Source organism: Taudactylus pleione, unplaced genomic scaffold, assembly GCF_031769625.1.
Source record: "Taudactylus pleione unplaced genomic scaffold, aTauple2 ptg000707l, whole genome shotgun sequence".
NCBI lineage: Eukaryota > Metazoa > Chordata > Amphibia > Anura > Myobatrachidae > Taudactylus > Taudactylus pleione.
The window spans coordinates 14,991,488-15,018,171 of record NW_028285109.1 but is presented as its reverse complement, the minus strand read 5'-3'; the positions used below and the strand labels follow the sequence as shown (position 1 = coordinate 15,018,171).

At 41.7% G+C, this 26,684-nt stretch overlaps 1 protein-coding gene across 1 annotated transcript in view; it reads right to left on the bottom strand.

Moving 5' to 3' along the window:
• The window catches only part of RYR3 (ryanodine receptor 3), a 763,398-nt gene that overhangs the window by 86,721 nt on the left and 649,993 nt on the right, over window positions 1-26,684 (bottom strand). The window contains exons 84-88 of the mRNA XM_088456566.1: window positions 26,571-26,659; window positions 24,230-24,358; window positions 12,768-12,872; window positions 7,355-7,436; window positions 4,576-5,891 (exon numbers count right to left, since the gene is read on the bottom strand). Coding sequence (XP_088312692.1) covers window positions 4,576-5,891; window positions 7,355-7,436; window positions 12,768-12,872; window positions 24,230-24,358; window positions 26,571-26,659 — 1,721 coding nt within the window. The remainder of the gene's footprint in view (window positions 1-4,575; window positions 5,892-7,354; window positions 7,437-12,767; window positions 12,873-24,229; window positions 24,359-26,570; window positions 26,660-26,684) is intronic.

Below are 26,684 nucleotides of genomic sequence, written 5' to 3'. Positions count from 1 at the left end.
GTGGTGTTGAATAGAGGCCAAAATATGAAAATTCTGTCAATGTCCCAATATTTATGCACCTGATATATATATATATATATATATATATATATGTTATATCTAAATTAATGTATTTCTTTCTTTGAAATATATGTATATATTACCGTGTGCCTAAAATGACGATAGGTGATGTTTTATTTCTGACGTTGTTTTTAAAATATTCCTAAAGAAATATTTAACTTTGCAAGTGATAAGTGATATACCAGCAAGTTGCAGTAACAATGCTCATTCTTGTGGCTGTGAGAGATTGGTTTTATTAGTCACAACTAACTTTCTTTGAGACATTTCTTCAAACCAAACCAAACTCTATTTTATCTTATTTTTTAGAAAATTCAGTATGTATGTATATAGGAAGAATTAGACATTTATATTACATGTCCAATGTATTATTATATATCCCAGTGTTTGTAGTCCATAAAATACATATAGTTCAGGGATGGAACCACATATTAATATCATGTTTAATATTATATTGTGCAGAATTGTGGTAGCAGTATTCCGGTGATTGCGAATAGATTGTCGCACATAGTGGTAAGCAGATATTAGCAATACCGAATTTATGTTTAATAATAGCACATAACAATGGATAATTTGAGCTAGCTTTTTGGAGGAACCCCAGAGGAAATTCATGTCATAGCATCCTGAAGCCTACGCATCACCCACTGCTTGAATCAGCCAATGACCCCCAGTGAACTGGAAACATCCCGCCCCTGGACCAATGTAAGGAGACACAACTTGTCATTAGGCACACCCATATTTTAACAGTATAAGAGTTGGCTCCCCAGATCCAGAAAGGAGTAGCTATATTTCTACCAGTCATCTGGTGACGACTGAGCTCTGGATTCCAGGGGGGCGCATGCGAATGTAAGTTATACTGGTATTATAACTCTTTCTTGAACTATATTGTACCACTGAATTGCTTGTAATATCAATGTTATATATTCTTTCAATACAATAATTACTTTTTGTGTGTTGGACCACAGAAACTGGTGTGTGTATTTTTCACTTTCTTTTACATAAAGGTTATTATACTGTGATATATATGTTACACTGTAATTTACATTATAATTTGATATGAAAATAGTAATTGTTATGCATACTAGTGGTGTTACAATAAGGGAAAGAATTGCTTATGCATCACATCGTGCATTCACTGCGTATGCATCACACCGTGCATTCACATTTGCGTATCACCATACGCAAGGTGTGTTCACATAGCGAAAACAGCCGTAGAGGATATAAGTAGGACTTCATACCTTCCTGGACTGTCACTCGCGTGATGATGACATCATCATTTTGCGAGTCTTCTAGCAGGCGGCTCTCCTCAGTACGGGACCGGGTCTCCGTCTCCCAGTGAGACCAAAAAGCAGTGCCAGTGGGTCCGGACGGTGTAACTACATATGGTACAGTGCCGGATTAAATAAACTTTATTAAAAAAAAAAAATGCAGATGCTGGAACTCGGGGCCCCCCCAAGCGGCAAACCCCATAGCAACTGCACCTCCTGCACCCTCTGTAGTTACGCCACTGTTTTTGGATACCTGGTTTCTAGATAAGAGACAAAACATGAGCATTCAAAATTATCACAAGTCAAGACAGTCACATTTCTGAACAGTCTTTGAGCATATGGGAACCTTAAGTCTGATCTGTCTAAACATTGTATTTTAATTGGGAAGCTAGTGGTATGAATATTACAGCAAATAAGGTGTTCTTGAAGGACACACCTGCCGAAAATAGGACAATGGCTCTGGTGTGAACACATACCCAACCCGTGTAGAGGACATGGTCAGTTGTGATACAATAAAATCATAAATGTCTCCATGGGAACAAAGAGCTGGGTTAAACACTGGAAACCTGAACATTGTACTCCTATCTACAGTACATAGCACTCTCAAGGACTGCACTATGTCCATGACATTTTTATTTTTCAAGATAATTGTGCATGATGTTCACGGGTTGAGTATGGGTTGCCGGCAGTCAATTCCGGCACCTGTATTTAGACCATCTGCATCCCGTCAGGCGGGATGCTGACTACATCCCCTCTATGCATTGAACTCAAGGACTCCTACAGATTTTCTGTCTGACAAGTATAATTTCCACAATGTAAAATTCTGCCATTAAAACCAAACCAGCTGTAAAGCAACCCTCAGACTGTCTACTAGACTGTAATGGCTTTTGAATGCAATGGATCCTCTTGCCAGTACAGTTAGTATACTATAGCACGCAATGTGATATCAATAAAATGGGTATAAAAAAGCTCCAGTGTATTACTGAACTAAATAATTTACCTAAAATGACTGACTGAGAAAATGTAATTAGTGTCTGGGGTATGGTACAGTACACATATAGTGCCATACCTAGTACAACAAGTAAAAAAAAGAATATCTGTGTATAGCAGTAATACTAATAGTAGTAATCGTTAATCTGTCCTGTGCTTAGCATAACAATCTCATGTCCACTATAGTCCTATTATGATCATTACATCTGTGAATAGTACAAATCACTCATGGCCATCATAGAGCCTTGTGCCCAGGTTAAAGGTTAATGCTGATCACAGACAGCCCCATACTAATACCTCCAAACTGTCACAATATCAGTGGGACAGTCCTGTTTGGAGAGTTCAATTGGGCCTGAAGAAGGTTGGGAGGTATATCCCCTGCCATTAATGCGCAGAATAGTTTCCAAACCCCCTCCATAACACAGACACGCCCCCCTATCCTGATTCGCTGAGCTGACATGTAGGGAAGTATGCCACACCCATCACTACCGCCTATGACCAGCATAGTAGCCTCATTGTCACCATACCCAACCTTTTACAACACTTTGCTCAGCATATAGCTATTGTGTTTCCCAAATACAGTAATGTGCCCAGCAGAAGTTTTGTGCACAACAGGATCTTGCATACCACGTATAGTATATGCCTAGATTACCAGACTCATATTTTATGGACATCATATTCAATCTCCCATCCACTTCACACAGCAAATCTCCAACCAAGCCAATATATACCAGTCTCCTTTACCCCCTCCGCCTGTTTCCCTTACCTTTCACCCCTTTCTCGGTAGTGGTTAGAGTCCTTTACACACAGGCGGGGATAATATTGCTCTGCTATTGTGCAAAGTCAATGGAGGCGAAGCACCACAATTTCATCCAATGAAATCACCCAGACAGCTCCTGTCCAGTGAATTCATAGGTGGGTTCAATTAAATCACTGTTACTCCATGGAGTGAAACCGTAACAAATTCAGATTATCAGCAACAAACTACCACTGAAACCACTTGTTGCTATGAAGAGATGTGTTCCCCATGCAGTCAGTGAGACCACTCAGTGTATAAGTTGGTGTTAGCGCCAATGCTGAACTTCATGCTGAGGGCTGCCCCTATTCAGCTTATTTCTCTTGCTATTCAGTTTCCTGCTGCTTTGTGGCTCTCTGCAATGCTGAATGACAATATACTGATACAATCTGAAATTGACCACGAATGTTGCAGTAAACATCAATTTGCCATTGGGAAGAAAAGAAAATTAGACAATTCCATCATGTGATTTCCCCTGACAAAATCACTATAAATACAAAACACAGCAACGACAGAAAACGTTTCTCATTATACTTGAAAACTAATATTTTTGCAGTGAAGGATACAACTGCTAAGGAGAATGCAAAGTGAATTCATTACTGTAACAGAGTAGGAATGCAGAAACATCACAACAGCGGCAGGTCATGCAATTACATAACACACGCCCTGTCTAAGCATTAATTGCCCTGTCTTTATCCAGCACAAAATGAGCATCACATTTCCACATCAGATGCACTTGGTATAATCATATGACCTTGGCCCAATTCCTTAATGCTTGTGACAGCCAGTAAATTGCCTCTGTGATAATGTTCCCCCAAAGCTGAAACATTAATTGCAAATTATTTACAATAGATAAGGAAACAATAGGACGTTCTGATTCTTTGGCCTTTACACGCATGTGTCTTTTTCAGACACTGTGGAGCAAGAAAATCAAAGTGTTCATCCTGTCAAACCTACAGTAGCTTGTTTCATGATAATGTTCTTCGTACTGTAAAGCGCCATGGCAGGAATGTGGATTTTAAAATGAAAATAGACATTAACTGTTGCCTTCAGGCTGCACAACAGAGCATCTGCCAACTAACATGCAGAACTAACTAGCAAGGCCTGCCTCATTAATTCTTTTAGACAATCAGGAGGGAGGAAAGACTGCCAGCTCTAATTTCAATACAATGTAAAAGATGTTTTTGAAAACGCATGAAAAACTGTTGTGTTCTTGGAACACTACATTCCTAGATACTTCTCTATTGATGTTTCCCTTGGTAGAATATCAAGAGATCAACAGTGAATGACTCCATGAAAGCAACTAAGGTTTTACTGACATCTCCACTTCGGGTAACATCTTTACAAGTGAGGATAATGTGTCAAGAGAGGGAATTCTAAACAAAATCAGGACACAGAGGATACTATGCAGAGGACAATACAATGTGCCAACAGTAGATCGTAATAGAATTTTAATCTACTCACAAGAGCTTTTTTCTTCTTGTGGACAGCACTCTCCAAGCTGGTTGTATTTTCTGTAGCAGCACTCTCTGAGTAATCACCAAGACCAATATCTTGTCCATGCTTAGATCCTTCTTTTTTAGCCTGAATGCCAAAGATATCAGGCATGTCCAGATCTCCCTTGTCTCCTTTTAGATGGGCAAGTTCTGCAGATGAAGAGTGCTCAGAAGCATCTGCCTTTTCAGCTTCCAAGACATCATCGTGGATGCCAAACTGTGTAGGATCAGGCATATCTCCCAATATTTTGGTGACTTTAATATTTTTGGCCCCTTCAACTAAGCCTCCACCAAACACTGTACTCCAAAGAATTTGGAAAATTCCCCATATTATGGTAAACACAAACTGGAACAAACCAACAAACAGCGTCCAGAAAAATGAGATGAAAACCTTCACTAATTCCCTTAGAGTCATCTTTTTCACTTTACGAAATTGTTTCCCAACATTCTTTAAAGTTAGCATTTTGAAGAAGTTGGAAGTATTTTTCCTAAGTGCTGTACAAGCTACAATAAAAGCAGATGAAGTTTCTAAAGATTGTTCTTCCTCATCTTCTTCACCAACTTCAATAATGTGGTGAGGTTGATCCTCTTCTTCCTCCTCAGGTCTTTCAGCTGTATCTGACTCCGAGATCTGGGAAGCCAACTGCATCTCAAAAATGGTATCCTCACAGAAGTTAACAAACAGTTCCATCTTTTCCTGTTCTCCACCCTCATTGACCACGTCAAATATAAATTGTCTCTTGGATTCCTTGACTTGTGGTTTCTCCCATTGTGTTCGACTTGACTCACTGATCTCAAAATAGACTCTCTCTATTCTTTTTGCTCCACCCATTATCTCAATACGGCCCAAGTATGGTGTAAAGTAGTTCAGAACACTGTTTGCAGGATCTAACAAGCATTGGAGCCGAGAATCATTTGGCATATGTTCTGAAAGATTAGTCAACAAGACGGCCACATTAAAACCAATATCTTTAGCTGGTTCATGAAACCGGTCTACAAATTCAACATAGTTAAACATGTCATTTTCATCTGCTTCAGCACAGGAGAGAAGAAATTCAATTTCAGACTGAGCATATTGTTTTTGCCCTTCCATGGCTTTTTGGAACTCCTTCTTTGATATAATACCCTTCCCTTCTGGATCATATTCCTTAAATGTGTCAGAGCTTGTTAGGTCTTTCAACTTCAGGAACATATCAAAGAACTTCAGTATCATTTCAACATTGCTGGAGGATTCTACAAGTGTGTCAACCATTTGTTTTCCAATAGTCCCATTTACGACATTGCCTGCAAAATAATAAGTAAAAAGGATAAAGTGAAATTATTCCAAAACTAGATTAAAATATATTAAACATTGTATATCATTATGCTAATTAAAACCCATAACATCCACCATGAATACATGATCAGTAAAGGATGCTTATAAAGCTAGCAAAGATATCACACCAGAGTTATAAAAAGATAACAAATAAAGACTATCCAACCTAAATGCCCTAAAATTTCAGGTTTGTTGTCAGTGGCGTCACTGGGATTGGTGTCGCCACTGTGGCCTTCTTGCGTACGCACACCCCCACGGATGGTATATATCAGTGAGGTCTACATCCCTGGTGGTGAAACCTCCATCGGGCCTTTCTTAGCACTTGATGGATTAAGTGTCCCAGCTTGGAGATAGCATACCAGCAATGTATGTAATTTATTTGGGTGCATGCGTGATAAAGACCCTAGTGGTTGAAACGCGTTGGTGGAAGGAGGAAGCTGACCTACCAGAGGGGAACATCTAGAAGGACTATCTGCACTAGCTTGTACTGGAACAGGTTTTTAATCTGGATATTTATCTGCTCATTACACGCATCATTATCTTCTTTTTTATGTGCGGTTCCTGTGAGCCATACGATTGATTAAAAGTTATCTTAAACTACCCACGTCGATGGATGGATATCTGTGACTGAATTCTCATTTGAACAATAAGGACTTTTTTTATATGAGACTTGAAAAGTAAATTTCTGACTACAGAAGTATATACTGAAACCCAGTAGAGAGCACCTGACTTACTGTCTTTGTAATAAGAACAATGTTATGTTACCCATAGATACCAAACATTAGCTTTCATCAGATTTTCTAAACTGAACAAAAGTAAATAAGTACTACAGAATACTAAGACAGACTCATTCCTATTCCCTACTTTTATTAAATGCCCTCCAATTTGTTTTACAGTTCTATCAGCTGTTTGATATGTTTGTGACTTTTTGGTTAATGTTTTATCTTTCATTGTCGTGTGATGCTTTGTGTGTGAAAAATATGACTTTTTTGTTGACCTTTAAGACCATAAGAATATAAATTTTTTATTTGATAAATAATAAAATGAATGCGATATAAACAGTATTAAGCCATGTACAGAGTTTGCAGCAAATGATATGCTGGAGGGAATGAGAAATTAAAATGCAAAGTCTATGCAAATATAGTTAGCATAATGCTAATAAGATGGATTTGATTCATCTTCTGCAGAGAAGACAGCTGGCTTTAAAGCCATAATTTTATGTTCCGCAGTTTACATATTATTGATTGGAAGGAAACTGAGTTATGACAAATGATATCCAGTGATAGTGGTCTGTGGAGGCTACACTTCTTCTGTTCATGACGTATGATTTTAACAAATGCATTGTAAGTGCACTGGGGAAAAAAAGTCTATTGTTACAATTTTTATTTTCACCATGGTGCAACAGAAACACTGCTTAGAAAGCTTAAACCACCTTCTAGAAGAGACAGCAGCATCACCACCATGTCTTGCAGGAGATCCAGAAGTTCTTTAAGCAGTTCAATCTGACTAGAGTCCTGAAAGAGAATAAAATAGTCAGGAAGTTACATCAACTACACATCATACAAAATGCCCTAAAACTATAAAAGACCACAGAGCCCCATCACCAACTGCCCAGAGCCAGGAATTTGGTGTCTTTAGTTATTCAGGGTCTTTGGTTATTAGCTGCCTACAACCAGGAACAGACACAGTGTATCCATGAACATGTATGTCAAACAACAGCAGCCATTCTTATTCTGCTATAGTACGCCATGTATACTCCACTTCTTAGATTGTAAGCTCATTTGGGCAAGGCCAGCTTTTCTTTCTTTTATATGTAATTTGTTTCTATCATGATTTCCTCAATGTACAAGGCAGCGCAATAAGTTGGGTGTTTTATACACAAAAGATCATAACAATTATTATATTATTCCAAGTTTGAAGTTATAGCTAGACAGATGTATTACTAACTGCACCAAGATTGGATTAATGTAAATGTAACTCCACATACTTTGATAATTGCCTTTTTCTATTAGAGCTCCATTCCCTGTACTGTTTATGGATAATTATGCTCAGTGGTGGGCATAGAGGGGTGAAGGAGTAATATAAAGCTGATCATCAGGTGACACAGGATTTACTTTGATTATTACATCTAAATAAAGCAGCTATTGGTGCAGTTCTGTACAGTCTCACATGTATTAAAATTCATTTTTGCTCAAGTTAAAGAAACATGTTACTGAAAGATTAAGCAGCTTTGTATAAATATAACCAAGTATATTCTTATGTATGAGAAATGTCCTGTTATGCTGAGTATTCTATTATTGCCTATGCTGTCACTTGAGCCACCATTCAATTTTGAAGTCTACAGAACATAGATAGGCAACAAGTGACTTCCTATTTACATAAATATTAAATACTGCCCATAGGGGCATATGTATCAAAGCTTGATGTGAGATAAAATTGTGAAATATATATCACCAACCAATCCACTCCAAACTATCATTTCTTAAACACAGCCTGCAAAATGTAAGTTAGAAGCTGATTGGTTGGTGTTATGTATCTCACAATTTTATCTCACATCAAGCTTTGATACATATACCCCATAGTCCTTACTGAAATACAAGAAAAAACAAACAAAACTAATCTTATATTAATCATAAATATACACTGTTTTTTTCTTGTATTAAAGGGATTTCACACTTTAACTATGACTATTCAGGCTGACTGGGGTAATTTTCAGAGAGGGAACTCGGGGGTAATTTATAGCCACACTACTCCCACAGGAATCTGAATTTTGTCAAATAACCTTTATTTTCTGTTAGATCAGTTCTTTTCCTACATTTGTATGCATTTTGTGAGAAATTATTTGCCTATTTTGTTTACTGCAGCATTAGATTCCTACATATAGCAAAAACAATAGTGTCAGACTTTTCTGTAATCTGTACTAATATTATAAAAACGCTGTGTCTGTCTGTTTGCTCCAAGTTGTCAAAAAAGTACTAAACTTATTTGCATAATTTTGTAGTGGTAACTCCTAGAAATAACTTGCACTTTGTTTCATCTCAGGTTAAATCTGAGCAATAACACAACAAAAACAAAATGTTTTGACCTCATCAATGTAAGAGATAGGTGTGGCACCATGCGTGCTTCCAGTAAGGGGTGAGGGGAGAGGTGCTTTGGGTCCGCGGTCACTTGCATAGGATAAGCTACATAGCAGTCTGTGCACAGGGCACACAGTGACATTGGTGTGAGTGGTGGGTGAAGGAGCTGCTGCCACCAGTCTGTATAGCGGTGTTGGTAACGTGGGCCATTCCCGTGACAAAGCAATACAACTGAAACACCTAAAATAAAAAAATGTTGGTAGAAGCGATTGCAGCGTAGGCGAAGCCGCAGGCAACAGCTAGTTGTCTAATAAATACCCGAATTTCTTGTCATGCCAAGGTACAATGATGTCTATCAATTACCCCATTTAGTGCCTATATCAGCCCTTTAAATTGCTCATGAAACAGCTGTCTGATCATTATGCCACGAAGGTCTGTAATTTACCCCAAGTCTTGTATCTACTGTGGAATACCAGTTTATCAGCAAATGACTAGGCATGTAAGGATGAACCGTTGCGCAGCACCGGGAAACGTGTTAGGACTTGGGAACTGTTTGGATTACTGACCTCCAGAGAATATCCCCTCTAAGCACCTTGGCTGGCTACAGTTATTGGACCATTTAGCGGATATACCACTCAGAGACCTGTTTATACTAAGGGCCTGATTCACACCCGGTCGCTATGAGCGTACGCTCGCATGATGCGTATGCAAATATTTGAAAGTGACGCGGCTGGGAGCGATCGCTCGCCAAGACATAAGCACGCCCATCGTACCTGCATGAGCGTTCACTTTGTGTGTGCAGACTCCCCTTAGCGTATGCAGAGACGCCCACTGCCCCACGTCCTCTCCTGGAAGTTTATGAAAACATTGGTACATCGACCACTATCGGATGTGATCGCAGTGCTTGTGGTAGCTTTTTTATACTGCAAGCATTGCGAGGAAAACAGAGGAAAAAATGGCTGGTGACGTGTACTATGACGCTGCCTGTTAATTATGCATGCCTCTAAAATGGCGGTGAAACAGTCGGGCACGCCTGTGTTCGCATCTCCGACCCCCCGTTTTTACTGGACTGCCCCTGTCACCACCCACAAACGGCCTCTCTTGTCACTCACTCTGCTGGGCTGGCTGTGCTGGGCTAGCGAGGGATCTGTGATCGCACAGTGTAGTTCGCGCATGCGCAGATTAGCAACCATCGTCAATTGCGAACGGACTGCAGATACCGTCTGGGTCTGAATCAGGCCCTAAGGCTGGTTCATAGCAGATGAGAGCCATGTATACTACACTTACACGGGCTGCCATTGAATTTGGCTGACAGCAAAAGTAGGCTACGGCCAGATAAAACGTAGACTCAGCATATAGCGTGTGCTCCTTCTGGATGTACCTCATATTGGATGTGTCGACCGAGATCATTGGCCTCTGGCAGATGAGAGCTGCATAGGATTGCCATGAGACTGTAATATACAATATGTCTGCACTCAGTAAGTGGGAGCCGTGTAATACCACTGAAAGTCTGGTGATTTTTTCAGCCTGCTAGACCCAGTACAGATATATGGGAATTGGGGATTGTTAAAGGCAGTAACTTTAACCTTTCATGAAAAGTGATATTTAAGTCTGGATAACATTTTAAACCAGAATCCACAGAAATACTGGTATCTGACCAGCGGGACTATACTAATATATCCTATTAACTCACAGGAGAAACAACAATTTTTACTGATTCAGAAGACGCAGTATAAAAAGTACTGATGGTGATTCTGTGTAATTATGTAAGCTTGCTAGATATTTTAATGTTGTAGAAGTATGTATGTATGTATGTATGTATGTATGAATGAAACAATAAATGATGATGTTTTTTTATTTTTTTATTTCACACATCTGACTCAACTAATCTTATAGTGGTTGGTTTGCGCTATCTGATTTTTTTTTTGTCTTTTCATTTTATTGGTTCATTTGGTGGGGACACAGACACCTCCTAGTCAGCAGTGCTGCAAACCTACCTCTGTACATATAGCTGATAATTATTTTGAATATATGTGTGGGAATGGCACTTATTGATATCATCTGTTGATATTAAGAACTATCTTCAGCGTAAAGAAAAACAAGGAGTCCTGGAAGTGATGATATGGCCACCACAGAGCCCTGATCTCAACATAATCGAGTCTGTCTGGGATTACATGAAGAGACAGAAGGATTTGAGCAAGCCTACATCCACAGAAGATCTGAGGTTAGTTCTCCAAGATGTTTGAAACAACCTCCCTGCCGAGTTCCTTCAAAAACTATGTGCAAGTGTACCTAGAAGAATTGATGCTGTTTTGAAGCAAAGGATGGTCACACCAAATATTTATTGATTTAGATTTCTCTTCTGTTCATTCACTTTGCATTTTGTTAATTGATAAAAATAAACTATTAACACTTCTATTTTTGAAAGCATTCTTACTTTGCAGCATTTTTTCCACACCTGCCTAAAAGCCCCCTCAGCCCGGCACATAAGCAGTGGGAGGTGTGATCAGCTTGATCGCTCCCCCCACAGGCATAGGAGACTGTTGTGGCTGCTACTTAGCAGCCGCGAGCAGTTTCCCAGTGCAGCCCAGCACACAGCAGCGTGTGCTGGGCTGCTGTGATGTAAGAGGAGGGGGGGGTGGGAGCGGTGCCGGACCCGGGCCCCTCCAGCAAACCTGGGCCCGGACCACCCACAGCTTGTGCGAGCGGGCTGGAGACCATCGCAATTATCGCGACCATCGGGCTTGCGACGAGACCCTGGGGTAGGGTCTAGCTGCCACAAGCCCGAGTGGACTTCCTGCTCTAATATAAAGCAGGAAGATCACTACTAACATCACTAGTGATGTCAGTAACCCTTCCCAACAAACGCTAGGTGTTCCTAAGGGAACGCATGCGTTTGTCTGGCCACCCCCCCTACCCGCCCACAAAACGGGGCGAGCTGTCAATTAACATCGACAGCCGCCCCGTCTTGTTGCGAGCCCCGTAGCGACTAAACTTCAGTCGCTCAGCGGGGCTCACACATGCGCACGCCGTACACGGCGCAGGGCATTACCATCGAGCCGCTTGTGAGCTACAGTGGAGATAAAAAAAACAAACGGCGCTGTCAGGGTATGGAACCGCACTTGTGCCCTCACTTCACGTCAAGTCTAGTACATTTACTAAAGGGGATCTATACACAACCATCAGACGATATGACCAAAAAGCTATTTCCTTTTGTATTTACTTAACAAGCTACATTACCAAATTATTCCATGTCCCTCACCATACAATTCATTATATAAAAAATAATACTTTGAGCAATACTTTATGTACGCTATAGAATACAATATATCAGGGTTAACCCTAACCAATGACTCTTCATCTGGAACTGAACTACTACTTTAAGCGGGTGTGATCAATGTAGAGTATGGTATGTTGTATTAAACATTATGTACACATTTTGTGGGTATTATTGTGTTTTTTTGTTTTGTTTATGTTACCTTTGGATCTATAGTCTGAACACAGCCTGCTGCCTATCTTCAATGGTTTGTTGGATATACTCTCTAGAAGAATGCATCTAACATGTGCTTGAAAGCAAAATAATTCTATAGCATATTCCCTGCTCAGGATATTATGCATGCATACTCTGGTTTGAAATGTACAGTATAGCATAACCACATGGAATTGAAATGAAATTTGTAATTTTATAGCTAAATAAGCCACATGGAAAAATGAGCTAAAAAAAAAAAAGAAGAGAAAACAACTATATAGAATGTACTAAAATATTACCTGGGAGAGCTTCATCTGCATGTTTGCAAAGACATGGAGGAACCCAACCACAGCATCCCAGAGCCTGCTGTGAGCCAAGCTCTGCTGGTTCCCTATACATGGGCCCTGCAAATGGAAGCGACAGAGTGAACTGCATGAAAGAGGAAATCGTAACACATTACTATTTCTTCAAGCTCCTTAGCATTGTATACAGAATGATGTCCTAGTTACTTATGGTACCCAAAAGGCACAACCAGATATTAAACTATTTAACCACCTGTCAAAGCTAAAATATTGAAACTGAATGAAGTACAATAAAATACAACACTTTCTGTACGTTATTATAAATATTATATTCTATTAAATTTGTATAACTGTATACTGTTTAGTATTATTTTAATCAGCATTTGATATGTAATATTTTATAGATAAATACTGTTTCTCTGCTGTAAATAGAAATGTAATATTATTGATGTAATGTTCTAGATCCCTTTATTTGTAGTTAAGCAATGTAATGTGCTGCCCCTGAAACTCAAATATTTCCCCTCGCCCATGAGACAAAGGAAATACAGCATGGGATAGTCATCGGCGTGGCCCTCAGGCCTAATGAAGATCCGGCTGCACACACAAAGAAGAAAGAACTGTCCTATCCAACGTCGAGTATATACAGTACCCAATGATTGTATTCCCTAAGGACTATTTTAATATGAATTTATAAATTGTACTGCAGTGACCGTTGGAAGTCACTGCATTCAGAATTGAAGCCTTGTGTTGGCGCCAACCGCGCATGCGCATTGTAAAGGGCGGTACTCTATTTCTTTGTGCAAATAAACCTTTTGGACTTTGGAACTCAAAGTAAGCTAAGCGGACTTCACAATTATTTTACTTTAATACACCTTATCCACATCTCACCAGTATGCACTGTAGTATGTTAGGCTGACAAATCACAGACATTTCTGATTCTACATAAGCTTAAAAACCAACCTGAAGAGTGCACAAGAGTAAATATGTAAAAAGATTGCATCTACTGCTCTTCTTTTCTGATGTGACAGATTATCTTTGCTATAGTAGGTATTAGTATCCTGCTCTCTAATCTTCATAAACCTTTACATTAAATCTGACCATACCCACCACCCTCACTTCCCAAACATTTTAACCTTGTGGCATAGTGCCACCTATTCAGGGACGTAGCCAAAACCTTTTGGGCCCCATAGCAACATTTTAAATGGGCCCCCACCCTAATACTTCTAGAGAGACACCTTTCTCTGCAGCAGTTGTTCATTATATGCCCCATAGTAATGACTTAGTTAATTTTATGCTCCATAGTAGTGTCCTAGTTAATGTTATGGAGTAGTTCCCTACTTCATTTTATGTCCCATAGTAGTTATCTAGTTAATTGTATGCCTCATGGTAGTGCTTTAGTTCACAATATGCCACATTGTAGTGCTGCCAAGACACATGCCACACAGTGCCTCCAATTTACATTATGCCGTACATTGTCCCCAGTACAAATTTTTTCGCATACTATGCCACACTGTAGTGCCCACAGTTCATACAGTGCAACATTTCAGTGCCCCTACTTTATATTATGCTACATCACAGTGCCCCCAGTTCATATTATGACACCTTACAGGCCCCCTTTACCATTATAACATCCATTCCACACATCATTCACTGAAAATGGGATGTCACCTCATTCAGCCTGGGTAATTGGTCACCTCTTTTAGGCCTGGCAATTCTTGTAACAGAAAAAAGAAAATTGCCCCCTAGCACACTGCAGATAAATCAAAAATACTTGAATCCTACATGATAATAGAAATTCAGAGGTATTGGTTTACATACATTGCAAATATATGAATAAGCGCTGGGCCGACGTCAAGGCTCCTCTATACCAGCGTCCCTAACATTAAGGGGTTCACGTCCGAGAAGCAAGGCACCCCAAAAAATGCCAGCCAAGGACCATCCCCAGGGCATCACACGAAAAGGGGAAAAAAGGTGGCAATTCTTGTACCTTAGTAGACAACTATATGACCTGTGTTCTGGGCCCCTAAGCCTCTGGGTCCCATAGCAATGGCACCCCCTGCACCCACTATAGCTACCCCCATGCGCCTATCTCTCTCCTGACTGTTGATGTGATGACTGTAGACATACTGAATGCATTCCCTCCGAATGTTTTAATATTTTATTAAATAACCACACCCTTGTTCATCCCTTTATTTATTATAAATCATTGGGAAAAGGTTTTCTCTGGTCCATGTAGCATCCATGATCTTGGCAAAACAACAAACCAAAACGCAATGGACACACTCTATAGGAATGAGTGCCTCATTCAGAGGCGGTCGGAGGATGCAAGCGGTCGCTCAGAAACTGGGAGGCCGCTTGCATCCTGACCGCCCGCCTCTGTTTCATTCGTTAGGCTGTGGGTTTACACCCACAGCTCTAACGACCGCTTGGGTGATGGTCGCAATGGTCAGAGACCATCGCGACCATCGGGGCTTACGACGAGACCCTAGGGTAGGGTCTCATGTGTCGTAAGCCCCGGAGAGCTTCTGGCTCTGTCAGAGCCGGAAGCTCTCCACTGACATCACTAGTGATGTCAGTGGGGCATCCCCCAAACGGTAGCCGTTCCCATGGGAACGCCTCCGTTTGGGCTGCCACCACCCCGGCCCGCCTTTCAAACGGGGCGAGCTATCAATCAACATCGACAGCTCGCCCCCTTTGGAAAGAGACCCGCTACGACCGGCGCTGGCGGTCGTAGCGGGTCTCACGCATGCGCACGAGGGAGCCGACTCCCTCGTGCGCATGCGCACTGGCCAAACATTGAGGCGGCCGTGCGGTCGTAGACCCACAGCTATACGAGCGTCCAGGAGGACGCTCCATATTTATGGAGGTGGGCCCTGATTCAGAGCGAGCGCTCTGGTCAGAGCGTCCAGCTCTGAATCAGGGACTAAGTCACCTGTGCTCAAGCATGGATATCCTTAAAACAATGGTGGAGTTTGAGAACCCTAGGTAGTGACCTTTCTGTTGCCTCCAGAGCCAGCTGAATTGTTAGGTTCACATTAAACATCTACAACTGATTTGCAGCGAGAGATGTGGTCTTCATTTAAACTTAAAGAATGAACTATTACATAGGGAGGGCTTTCAATTTGATGGCGAAAAGTCATAGGTCAGACTTTTCGCCATCATCGCTGATTTTTCTGGGATAAAGTATCGGGCGCGTGCCTGCTTTATCCAAGTATTCAATTAGGATCCGGCGAAAACGGTACCCGGTGGAAAGGTAAGTATGGGAAAGTGCAGGGAATTTTGGGGAAATCCTCCTGGGACCCCCCTAAAGATTTCCAGACATGGGGGGATCACTATGGGCACCTCCGTTTTTGCCTGCTGAAAGGAGTCGGGGTTTTCAAATAGCCGCGGCAGATGCATAAATGCGCCTGTGAAGAACAGGTGAAGAAGAGCATTTATATTTATAAAAAAAAACAAAAAAAACTATGGCCATCAAATTTGGGGTACATGAAAATGGGTGCAAGCATATTTTTAAGTCCCTAAAATGATTTTTTTCAATTCTTCAAAAATGCACCTGCCGCTACTACCCGCATTCTTTAAAACACCTGCCGCATACTTGGGAACCCCTAAGGAATCACTTATGCTAGGTTAGAAGTTTGTTTCCCAATATTTTTTTTTAGCCCAAAGACATTTTTTTGGGGTGTCCTGAGGATTTTTTTTTTAAACAGATTACTTTTATAGGACACTCCCAGGGGTGCTCCCAGACTTTTGTTTGTAAGCCTGCACCCCTAAACCCCAATTCTGCACTTTTTTTCACCATGTAAAACATGGTGAAAAGTTATCCCCGTTTTTTAACAAAGACTTTTTGCACCGGCGAAAAGTCTTTGAAATTGAATATGGGGATAATTGAAACAGGCGATAAATTATCGCCGATAACGGCCCTTAGTTGTTTTTCTTTACCATAATAAAATATGGATCGTTTATCCTAATGAAAGTTTGTTTGATGAAACCAGGACATCCTGATAATGCATTAACTGCTTATAACAAATAGTTTCTTTTGAATGACATTATATGAAAGAAAACTTCCTTGGACAGATTCTCCATTACATACACTGATTTTTCCTGTTTGGCTTATCAGCAAATAGTTAACTCAGCATTGCATGAAAAGCTTTGGTGGCTATGTTGGAAGATTGTGCCACTGTGATGTGCAATGAGCAGTCGCTGACTTTCAGCACAGCATAAACAGACGTAATGCTGCTCCTGTGCAGATTGGAAACATCAAGAAAAGATCTGTTTGAGAATTCCATGAAAGCAACTTTCTGGCAGTCAAAACTATACTGTGTCTATTGTGTGCGCCAGGTCTCCTGGCTGCAGATAAAAAGGAGAGATGGCTCTACCCACAGGAACAGCTGATGGGGGAAAAACTTCCATTCATAGATTTTTAATATTTGTTGTAGCTTTAAAGTGGAGGGAGGTGGATTCAGTATTCATAATTGCTGTGTGCTGTCTAAAGCATAATTCCAAAATGATTTAGAAGAATAGAAGTCTACATTTAGCAAGTTTGCCCAAACAAAAAAGCGATTGGTACTGTATGAAAGGGGTATTATTATTATTATTATTATTATTATTATTATTATTATTATTAGTGAAATCCACAAGATATTCAAACAAATTTCAGCTTATGCATTTTTTACCACATTGTAACAGTTTATTTCTTTAAAAGTGATATCTACCGTACAGAAGACATTTAAGGGGCTGATGCATACTGTAGTTGGTCACAAAATGATGGTAATTTATGTAAGAAAAAAAGCACAATAGCATATTTCCATCCATAGTATTAAGGCAGACAGTTATGATGTCGACATTGTTGAAATTTTTACATCTGCAGAGTGTCGACATGTTCAAAATGGTGATGAGGGTTAGGCTACGGAAGAGAAGGGTCAGGGTTAGGCTGCGGAAGAGGAGAGTCAGGGTTAGGCTTCGGCAGGGGCGCATCTATAATGGGTGCAGGGTGTGCGCTTCGCATGCGCAGTACAGGGAAAATGGCCGTCGCGGCCATTTTCCCGGTGATCTGTGCATACACTATAGACTCTGGGCACACTCTAGTGCCCAGAGTCTATAACGCCGGCACTGGCTGCGCACAACTCAGTGCGCTGCAGGCCGTCGGAGAGGAGGGGGCCGTGTCGGAGACTGCACACGGGCCCCCTCCTCTCTAGAAATGCCCCTGGGCTTCGGGATGGGAGGGTTAAAGATAGGCTGCCAGAGGGGAGGGTCAGGGATAGGCACTAGTGCAGTAGTTCTCAAATTCGGTCCTCAGGACTCCAAACAGTTCACGTTTTCTTCCAGCAGGTGCACAGGTGTATTCATTACTCACTGACACATTTTACAAAAACCACACGTGGAGCTAATTATTTAATTTGTGATTCTGTGAGGAGACCTGGAAAACATGCACTGTTTGGGGTCCTGAGGACCAAATTTGAGAATCTGAGCACTAGTGGGAGGGTTAGGGTGTTACTCACACAGCCGGAACCGCTCCTTTACAGCCATAAGTCATGATCACATCACCACCGCAGGGCAAACGCAGGATTTGTAAGGGGGGGTTTCTGTATATATATATATATATATATATATATACCACCCACATGCCCGTCACGCATGGATAGTTACATTTTTGCAATGTATTGTGTAAGTATAGTTGTATTCCCAATTTGGACTGCCCCCCTCCTCCCCTCCCGCACACATACACTCAGAGCAGATTACAGACACTTACACTGCACATTACACACAGACATTTACATTGCAGATTGCACACACTTACACTGCACATTACACACAGACACTTACACTGCACATTACACACAGACACTTACACTGCACATTATACACATACACACACTGCACATTGCACACTGACACACACTGCACATTACACACAGACACTCAAAGCACATTACACACAGACACTTACACTGCACAGTACACACAGAAACTCAGCAGATTACACACAGACATACACTGCACATTACACACAGACACTTACACTGCACATTACACGCAGACACCATGCACTGCACATTACACACACTCGGACTACAGACCATCTCCCCCACACCCATGGTATAAACAGAGTTGGGAGGAACAGTAAATGTGATGATGTTTGTGGCTGTGCTAATTACATGCTGTCCGGATTGCAGATGAGGAGTGCAGTGAGTGACATCACCAGCACTCAAAGGCACATGGGAGCCGTCAGGGAGGAGCTGCAGCCAGTACTGCTCTCAGCCATCCCCATAGCTACGCGGAAGCTGCCCAGTCGGAGCTCACAGAACGGCCTGATGAGACAGAGACAAAGCTCTCTGTCTCACTTTAAAAAAAAAACAAATAAATGCTTGTGCGCTGCGGGGATGGATTGGCCTGGCAGGGGGGGTTTCTAGGTACTCAGAAACCCCCCCTGCGTGCGCTACTGCACCGGACCCGCAGAACAAGGTAAGTCACCGCTGAACCACCAGGAACGTTTTGTCGACGTGATGAAGGTTGAAATGCTGCATCTCAACATTACAACCATGTGGTCAAAATATACCCAAACCCAGGCACATGGACCATTCCACGTCACGTATGTAAAGAAAACTTCTACTTCATACTTCAGCTCAACTCTCTGTATTAACAGCTTATGTTATTTTTTAAGAAAACCTATGAGATAGAGCTATAATTTAACTTGCCAACCAATGAAGATACACAGCAACAGATTTTTTTTACAGTGTCACGTATGGGATATTTCATGGAAATTACTCATTTGCTGTTTAGGATCAATACAAATGAAAAAAAAAAAAAAAAAAACCTTTCTAAAGTCGTGTGCACACTGCACCTCTCGCTAGATGCGAATGCTCGCTCGATGTGTATGCAAATCCAGCGCATGCCCAGCAAGGCAGGCGATCGCACGGCAAGGCATTAGCACGCCCACTATGTCTTGGCGTGCGATCACATACTGTATGCAGATGCCCACCAGCCATTCATAAAACGCCCACTTGCGCACATCATCTCCTGGAAGTGCATGAAAACATTGGTACATCGAGCACCATCGGATGCGAACGCAGCGCTTGAGGTTGACTATACACTGCCGCAAGCACTGCGGATCACTTCAGTGTGAAATTCCACCAGGTGATGTGTACTATGACGCTGCCTTTTAATTATGCACGCCTCTGAAACTGCGTGGCACGCCTGCGTTCGCACCTCCACTCCCCCGTTTCTAGTGGTCTGCCCCTGTGACCACCCACAAATGGCCTCTCCTGTCACTCATTCTGCTGGGCTGTCTATGCTGGCCGAGCATACGGTTCCTAATCTCTTGCTGTGGTTTGCGCACACGCACTGCGATACATATGCATATCGCAACTATCGGTCAGCTACGAGCATTCGCATCATAGCAAGAGGGTCTGAATCAGCTCCACTGTGCAATCTATTGTCCAATATATCTTTCTGTCGCAAATTGGAATGATATATAGTACACATCGTATAGTGTGTTTGTCCAAGCTGTCGTTCATCACATCATCCCATCTGCAGTTCTGTACATTAGATAGGATGATGCAATGAGCAATGTGTTGCACATTGTGTATTGTGTATGCATGACCACACATACGGGGTGATTCAGCCTCAGACAGAGATGCTATCACAGCTGCTAACATGGTAGCAGCTATGATAGCACTATTATGGTAATGCAGCAGGAGGCATAACACCCTCCTACATGCATTACTGATCCGAACTGCATCCATGGATGTAGCATCGAACCATCTGCGGGATCCTCACCTTGCTGTGTAACCATGGGGTTTCTCTAGCCAACTGACGCAGATGCACAAAAGAGGCCAGAAAATGCCCGTCAGCCAATGGAAATCCCGGCCTTTTCCCTCCCCCCAACTGCATGGACAAGCCTCCATTTGGGGAACACAGGGGGCCATCGCCGCACCCTCCCCGCCCAGAAATGGAAGCAGACTGTCAATCAATGACAGTCCATTGCCGCTCTGACTCCAACATCTCAAACTGATGTGGTGATTGGTGCCACAATCCCTAACTCCTTGTAATACCTTCTCAATTGTCCAACCAATCCTACCCAAACATCTAAACCTTACACCACAACCCTGCTTGCAGCTATGATCAGTTTGATAACCAGGACTGGTGCTAGGGTGTTCGGTGCCCCTCTGCAAACTATAAATTTGCGCCCTCCTCATCTTCGTCAGGGACAAGCAGCTACCAGCTTTCTTTCTCCCACTTACTGTTCGGCGGGTCCTCCTCTTGGCATGCAGTGCACAGCTGAGGCAGCTCCTCCATTGCTCCTCTTCTTGGGCACAGCACACCACACACAGAGAGAGCAGGGGTGCGCATGCACCGTGATGTCATTACATACGTTGCGCATATAAATTGCCAGTCTACATGCTATTGCTGGCAGTGGCGCTGCTTATAACAACTTAACAAGGCAGGTGAACGAATTAGCTCCTCCCACTCAGGGGCAGACAATGAAATCTGTTCCTGACCAGTCGGCCGCGGATATAAATTACATTTAAATTCAGGTGTATCCGCGATATGGCTAATGGGAGGTAACTCCACAACTTCTCTTTCTAGAGTTTGGCTTTACTTTGACAATTGAAATCAGAATTTCTCTGAATTCTCAGGTTCACACTTCAATCATTAACCACAGGAACTTCAACCTTAGCTTTTGCTTGTTGGGTCTGGGGTTGAGCAGACCCATCCCGGCACCCCATTTTGCTCCTTTACTCCCCAATCTCCCCTCTTCCTCCACTTTAGTAGATTTAGAGTCTCTGTTTATTATATGTCTCAGAGTGCGAGTGGCGATAATTTCTTGCGGCTGTGTATTTGTATAACAGTTCTCATTGTGATGTTTTGCTCTTATTGTAAACTGTCTTTTAAAAAGATAGTAAATTGTCTTTAGTTTAAAAAAACAGGATATGTAAGCCTATTACTGGCCACTGAACCATACATAGCTCATCCATAATGTAGCATCCACTAAAACAGACACAGTTCATCCCATCTGTGCCATCAATTAAAACATATAGAGCTCATACTGTGCCATACACTAAACACATCCAGCTTATCTCTATAATGTCACCCCCTACACCCCCCAAAAAAGACACACAACACATGTCTATTGCACCAGCCACTAAAACAACATACTTCTCCCTACTAACCCAGAGTCTAACACATACAGATAGACCATGTCTACAATCCCAGCTACGAACACACAGAGAGGCAATGTCTACTGTACCAGCCACTAACACACAGACAAGTCATGTCCACAATCCCAGCCACTAACACACACAGACAAGTCATGTAAACTGTCTCAGCCACTAACACATACACAGTCTACTGTGCCAGCCACTAACACACACACAGTCTACTGTCCCAGCCACTAACACACACATCATGTATACTGTCCCAGCCACTAACACACACATCATGTATACTGTCCCAGCCACTAACACACACATAATGTATACTGTCCCAGCCACTAACACACACATCATGTATACTGTCCCAGCCACTAACACACACATAATGTATACTGTCCCAGGCACTAATACACAGATCATTTATACTGTCCCTGCCACTAACACACACATAATGTATACTGTCCCAATCACTAACACACACACATCATATATACTGCCCCAGCCACTCACACACACATAATGTATACTGTCCCAATCACTAACACACACACATCATATATACTGCCCCAGCCACTCACACACATCATCTATACTGTCTCGGCCACTAACGCGCACACACACAGACAGGTCACGTATACTCTCCAAGCCACTACCACACACACGAGAGGTCATACGTACTGTCCTGGCCACTAACACAAACACATTATGTATACTGTAAAATACACAAAACATACACCACTCATATCGGTACTTGTACACAAGTGCAATGAGTGGTGTACTTTACGGACTCATTGCAGAGAGAACCCAATGAATGTTTTAAATGGTACTTGTGTACGTTACATACACAAGTACTGAAAGTTGTCCCCACATAAAGAAGAAAGTTGTCCCCTCGCGGGTTCGCTGCACTCGTCACGCTTCGGGCTTGGTGGCTCGCCAGGTTATATTCCCCCTCTATGCCCACTTGGATGGTAGGGAATGACCCTGGACACTGGCTGATGACGTCCGGGTCCTCTCCATGAAGGGGATTTAGACATTACCATGATTGATAATAATAATGAGTGTAGGACACTTGGGTTCTCTTTGCAATAAGTCCGTAAAGTAGTAAGTACACAAGTACCCTCACATCTAATGTACAGTTCAAGTAACTGCTGGTCAGTTTTTCTGGACACTGAACACTTAAAGGGGTCTATTTACTAAGCAGTGTTAAGAGACAGAGTGAAAAGTGATAAGGTGCCAGCCAATCAGCTCCTAACTGCCATCTCACAGGCTGTTTGAAAAATGACAGTTGGGAGCTGATTGGCTGGCACCTTATCACTTTTCACTCTGTCTCCTAACACTACTTAGTAAATAGACCCCATAGTTACTACTATACCCAGGAGCACAGCACAGTTAGGGAATGTGCCCTGGAGGACCGAATGAGGGTCTCACCAGCAAGGTATCTGGAGTTGCAGCTGCCTCAGCTGTAACCCCGGAGAGCAGGGCGGGGACAGAGCCAGCACATGTAGCCTTTCCCAGGGGCTGTGCTCTGCAGCAATAGGCTGCTCGGCCCCTGTCTCCCCTGACTTGTTTTTCGTATGGCTCCACCCACTCCTCACTGACAGCAGGATGATCAGCTGGACCTGCCTGATAGGCAGCTGCTTCCTGGGCACTGCTGTGTGGCTGCTACAGGAGAGGGACAGATTCAACAGAATAGATCTACAACAGGTAAGTTAGGATATCTGGGGGGGATGGGGTATAATTAATGTTATGTAATACTAAGAATAAGTAAGTGGTTAATGATTTAATGAGGTTAATTAGGATTAATTTTTTTGTGAAACTGAGGGATGTAATGCTGTATGTAGTATATGGCAGTCACTAAATGCTGTCTGTAGGATATGGCGGTCACTATGCTATCTGTAGTACTGTATATGGCAGTCACTAATGCTGTCTGTAGTATATGGCAGTCACTAAAGCTGTCTGTAGTATATAGGGGGTCACTAATGCCGTCTTTAGTATATGGCTGCCACTAATGCTGTCAATGGTACATGGCGGTCATGGATGCTGTCCGTTTTATTTGATGGTCATATAGATAGAGGTTGACTACCATCTACTGGAATTGGAGGAGGGGGGGGTTGAGTCATGAGTCTTTGCCCCAGGTGAGAGAAAGGCTAACGTCACCCCTGAAAGGCTAACGTCACCCCTGAGAGAAAGGCTAACGTCACCCCTGAGAGAAAGGCTACCAATACTGTAAAACACTTGTTCCTAATAACACATGAATTGAAAGCAAGTGAACAGCATACAATTTGGAAAAGAGAGCTACAGCCTTACCTGAATGTATTCTGTGAGTGAATTAAATATTTGTTTGGTTACAGCCAAAGATTTAGAAAAGTTATGCTGTCCGGATTCATCAATCACCTCCTTCCCCGAGTAGTACCAGTAGAAGTCGCTGATCGATTCCTGCAGAGAGAGAAAGCACAATGGCTGTAATTGGGCATGAATAGACCTACAGTATGGTGTGATAGTGATTATACAGCTTTATACAGGTTGAGTCTCCCATATTGAAAATATTCCGAAATACGGAATATTCTGAAATACGGAATTTTTTTGGTATGACTCAGATAATGAAACCTTTGATTTTTGATGGTTCAATGTACACAAACTTTGTCTAAGGCACAAATTATTAAAAATATTGTATAAAATTACCTTCAGGCTGTGTGTATAAGGTGTATATGAAACATAAATGAATTTAATTTCTGTACACAAACTTTGCTTGAGCCACAAAATTATTGAACATATTGTATAAAATGACCTGCAGGCTGTGTGTATAAGGTGTATATAAAACATAAATGCATTCTGTGTGTATATTTGGGTCCTATTCCCAAGATATTTCATTATGGTATGCAATTATTCCAAAATACGGAATATTCCGATATCCAAAATACCCCTGGTCCCAAGCATTTTGGATATGGGAGACTCAACCTGTATTTTACTGTAGCCATCAAATCCATCGTTCTGAAACATTTTACCATGGTGACTTTGCATATATAAGTTGGCTCTAAAACCACCCAATTTCATTAATCAAAGTTGTATAGTAGGAAAGCACATCTATAAACTTTTAGGTGTTACAGTATGTACTCATTTAGCATCTGAATACAAAATACTGTGACTAATTTAGTCCATGTGCAGTGAATTGGTGAATATAGGATGTGTGGTTGGCACTTTAAGGGCACACGTGGGTAAATAAGACTGCAGCCTTGAGGGGAGAAAAGTAGCTCCCAATATGGGAGTATGCAAATAACAAACTATCCCGCGCACTGTCTAAACATCTAATAAATGGCAAATCTTATACCAACTCTGGATCATGATTTTACTCACATTATATCATGTGTATTTCCCTTTCAAGAGCATAAACAAACTACTCCCCCCCCCCTTTTTAACAACAACAACATAATATGTGAGAACAGGTCTGGTTTTTAAGATGCAAAAGGCACTGTAATCACATATTGCCAAATCCCCAACCATGGCATTCATGACTGCAGTGAAACACCATTGGAAATTGGGGTAGCTTTACTAAAGCTTCTAAAACAGACAAGCGGTGGTGTTACCCATAGCAACCAATCAGATTCTATCATTTTCTAGAATGCAATAAAGAAATGATAGCTAGAATCTGATGGGTAAATGTACCCCTAAAGCTGCATTACCAGCTAATAAACATTTCCCTAGGCTGGCTCTTCTCTCCCAGCCAGTGCTCCGCAGGACGCTCCATGCACCTGCTCTGTTCAGGGCTATGATGTTCCTCTCACAGTCCTGCATGCGAACTGGGGGTGGTGAAGTTGGGCGAAAGAAGCAGTTAATCATTAACACCTTGCTCGCCAATTTAATATCAGTTAATAAAGATTACTTTGTGCCAAACCAACATTTAGCTGTATTGCATCACACAAGCCATGTACACTTATGTATGTACACTTACACCATTGTTTAGAAACTGCACACTATACTATATAGGAAATCTTCCAAAGCGACATTTAAGTGTGTGTTAGAAATGTCAATTATTCTGTTTATCAAAAAATGACTAATTTCACACTATATGCTATGTTCTCAGCATTCCCTCACATGTCAAATCCTCCTCTATTTGTCTTTTTCTGGGAAACGCTCCCGCACCCCACATTTATGAGCAGCATTTCCACAGTTAACCGAAAACAATATAACATTTCTGATGCTAAACAGTAGCAGATGTAAAATATCCCCATACATTATACAGGGAATCAAATTCCCATTGTAAGATCTGAGGCCAAACCACAATAAACTTGTTGATTAAACATACTGGCACAGAGCAGCTTTAGCAGAGATTTCTCTTGTTGATCATATTCGGATTTCATGTCGATTTTTTTTTCCTTCCTTTTGCTGGTAGTGAAATATTGTAATTTATTTTTCCACATTTAGTTTTAATGTTATTGAAATCATTTTATGGTGCATATTGTCTTAGGTCTTTGCGCCTCATATATGACGTGTGTAGCTAACATCAGCAGGTATCCATGTTACTGTGTGTGCGTGTGTTACTTGGTTCTCATGTGATATGTGACCAGATGGATGCAATGTTTCAGCAGAACAGAACGATTAGCAAGTGAAAAAGTCTAACACTGTACAATAAAAATGTGCTTCTGGTTACCTGGAGACGGAGCAGATAATCCACTGTGCTAATGATGATATTTACAGTCGTCGTATTACCCATCTGGGTTCTGAGGAAGTTTTGGAAGTCTGGATAAATACATGTAAGAAATAC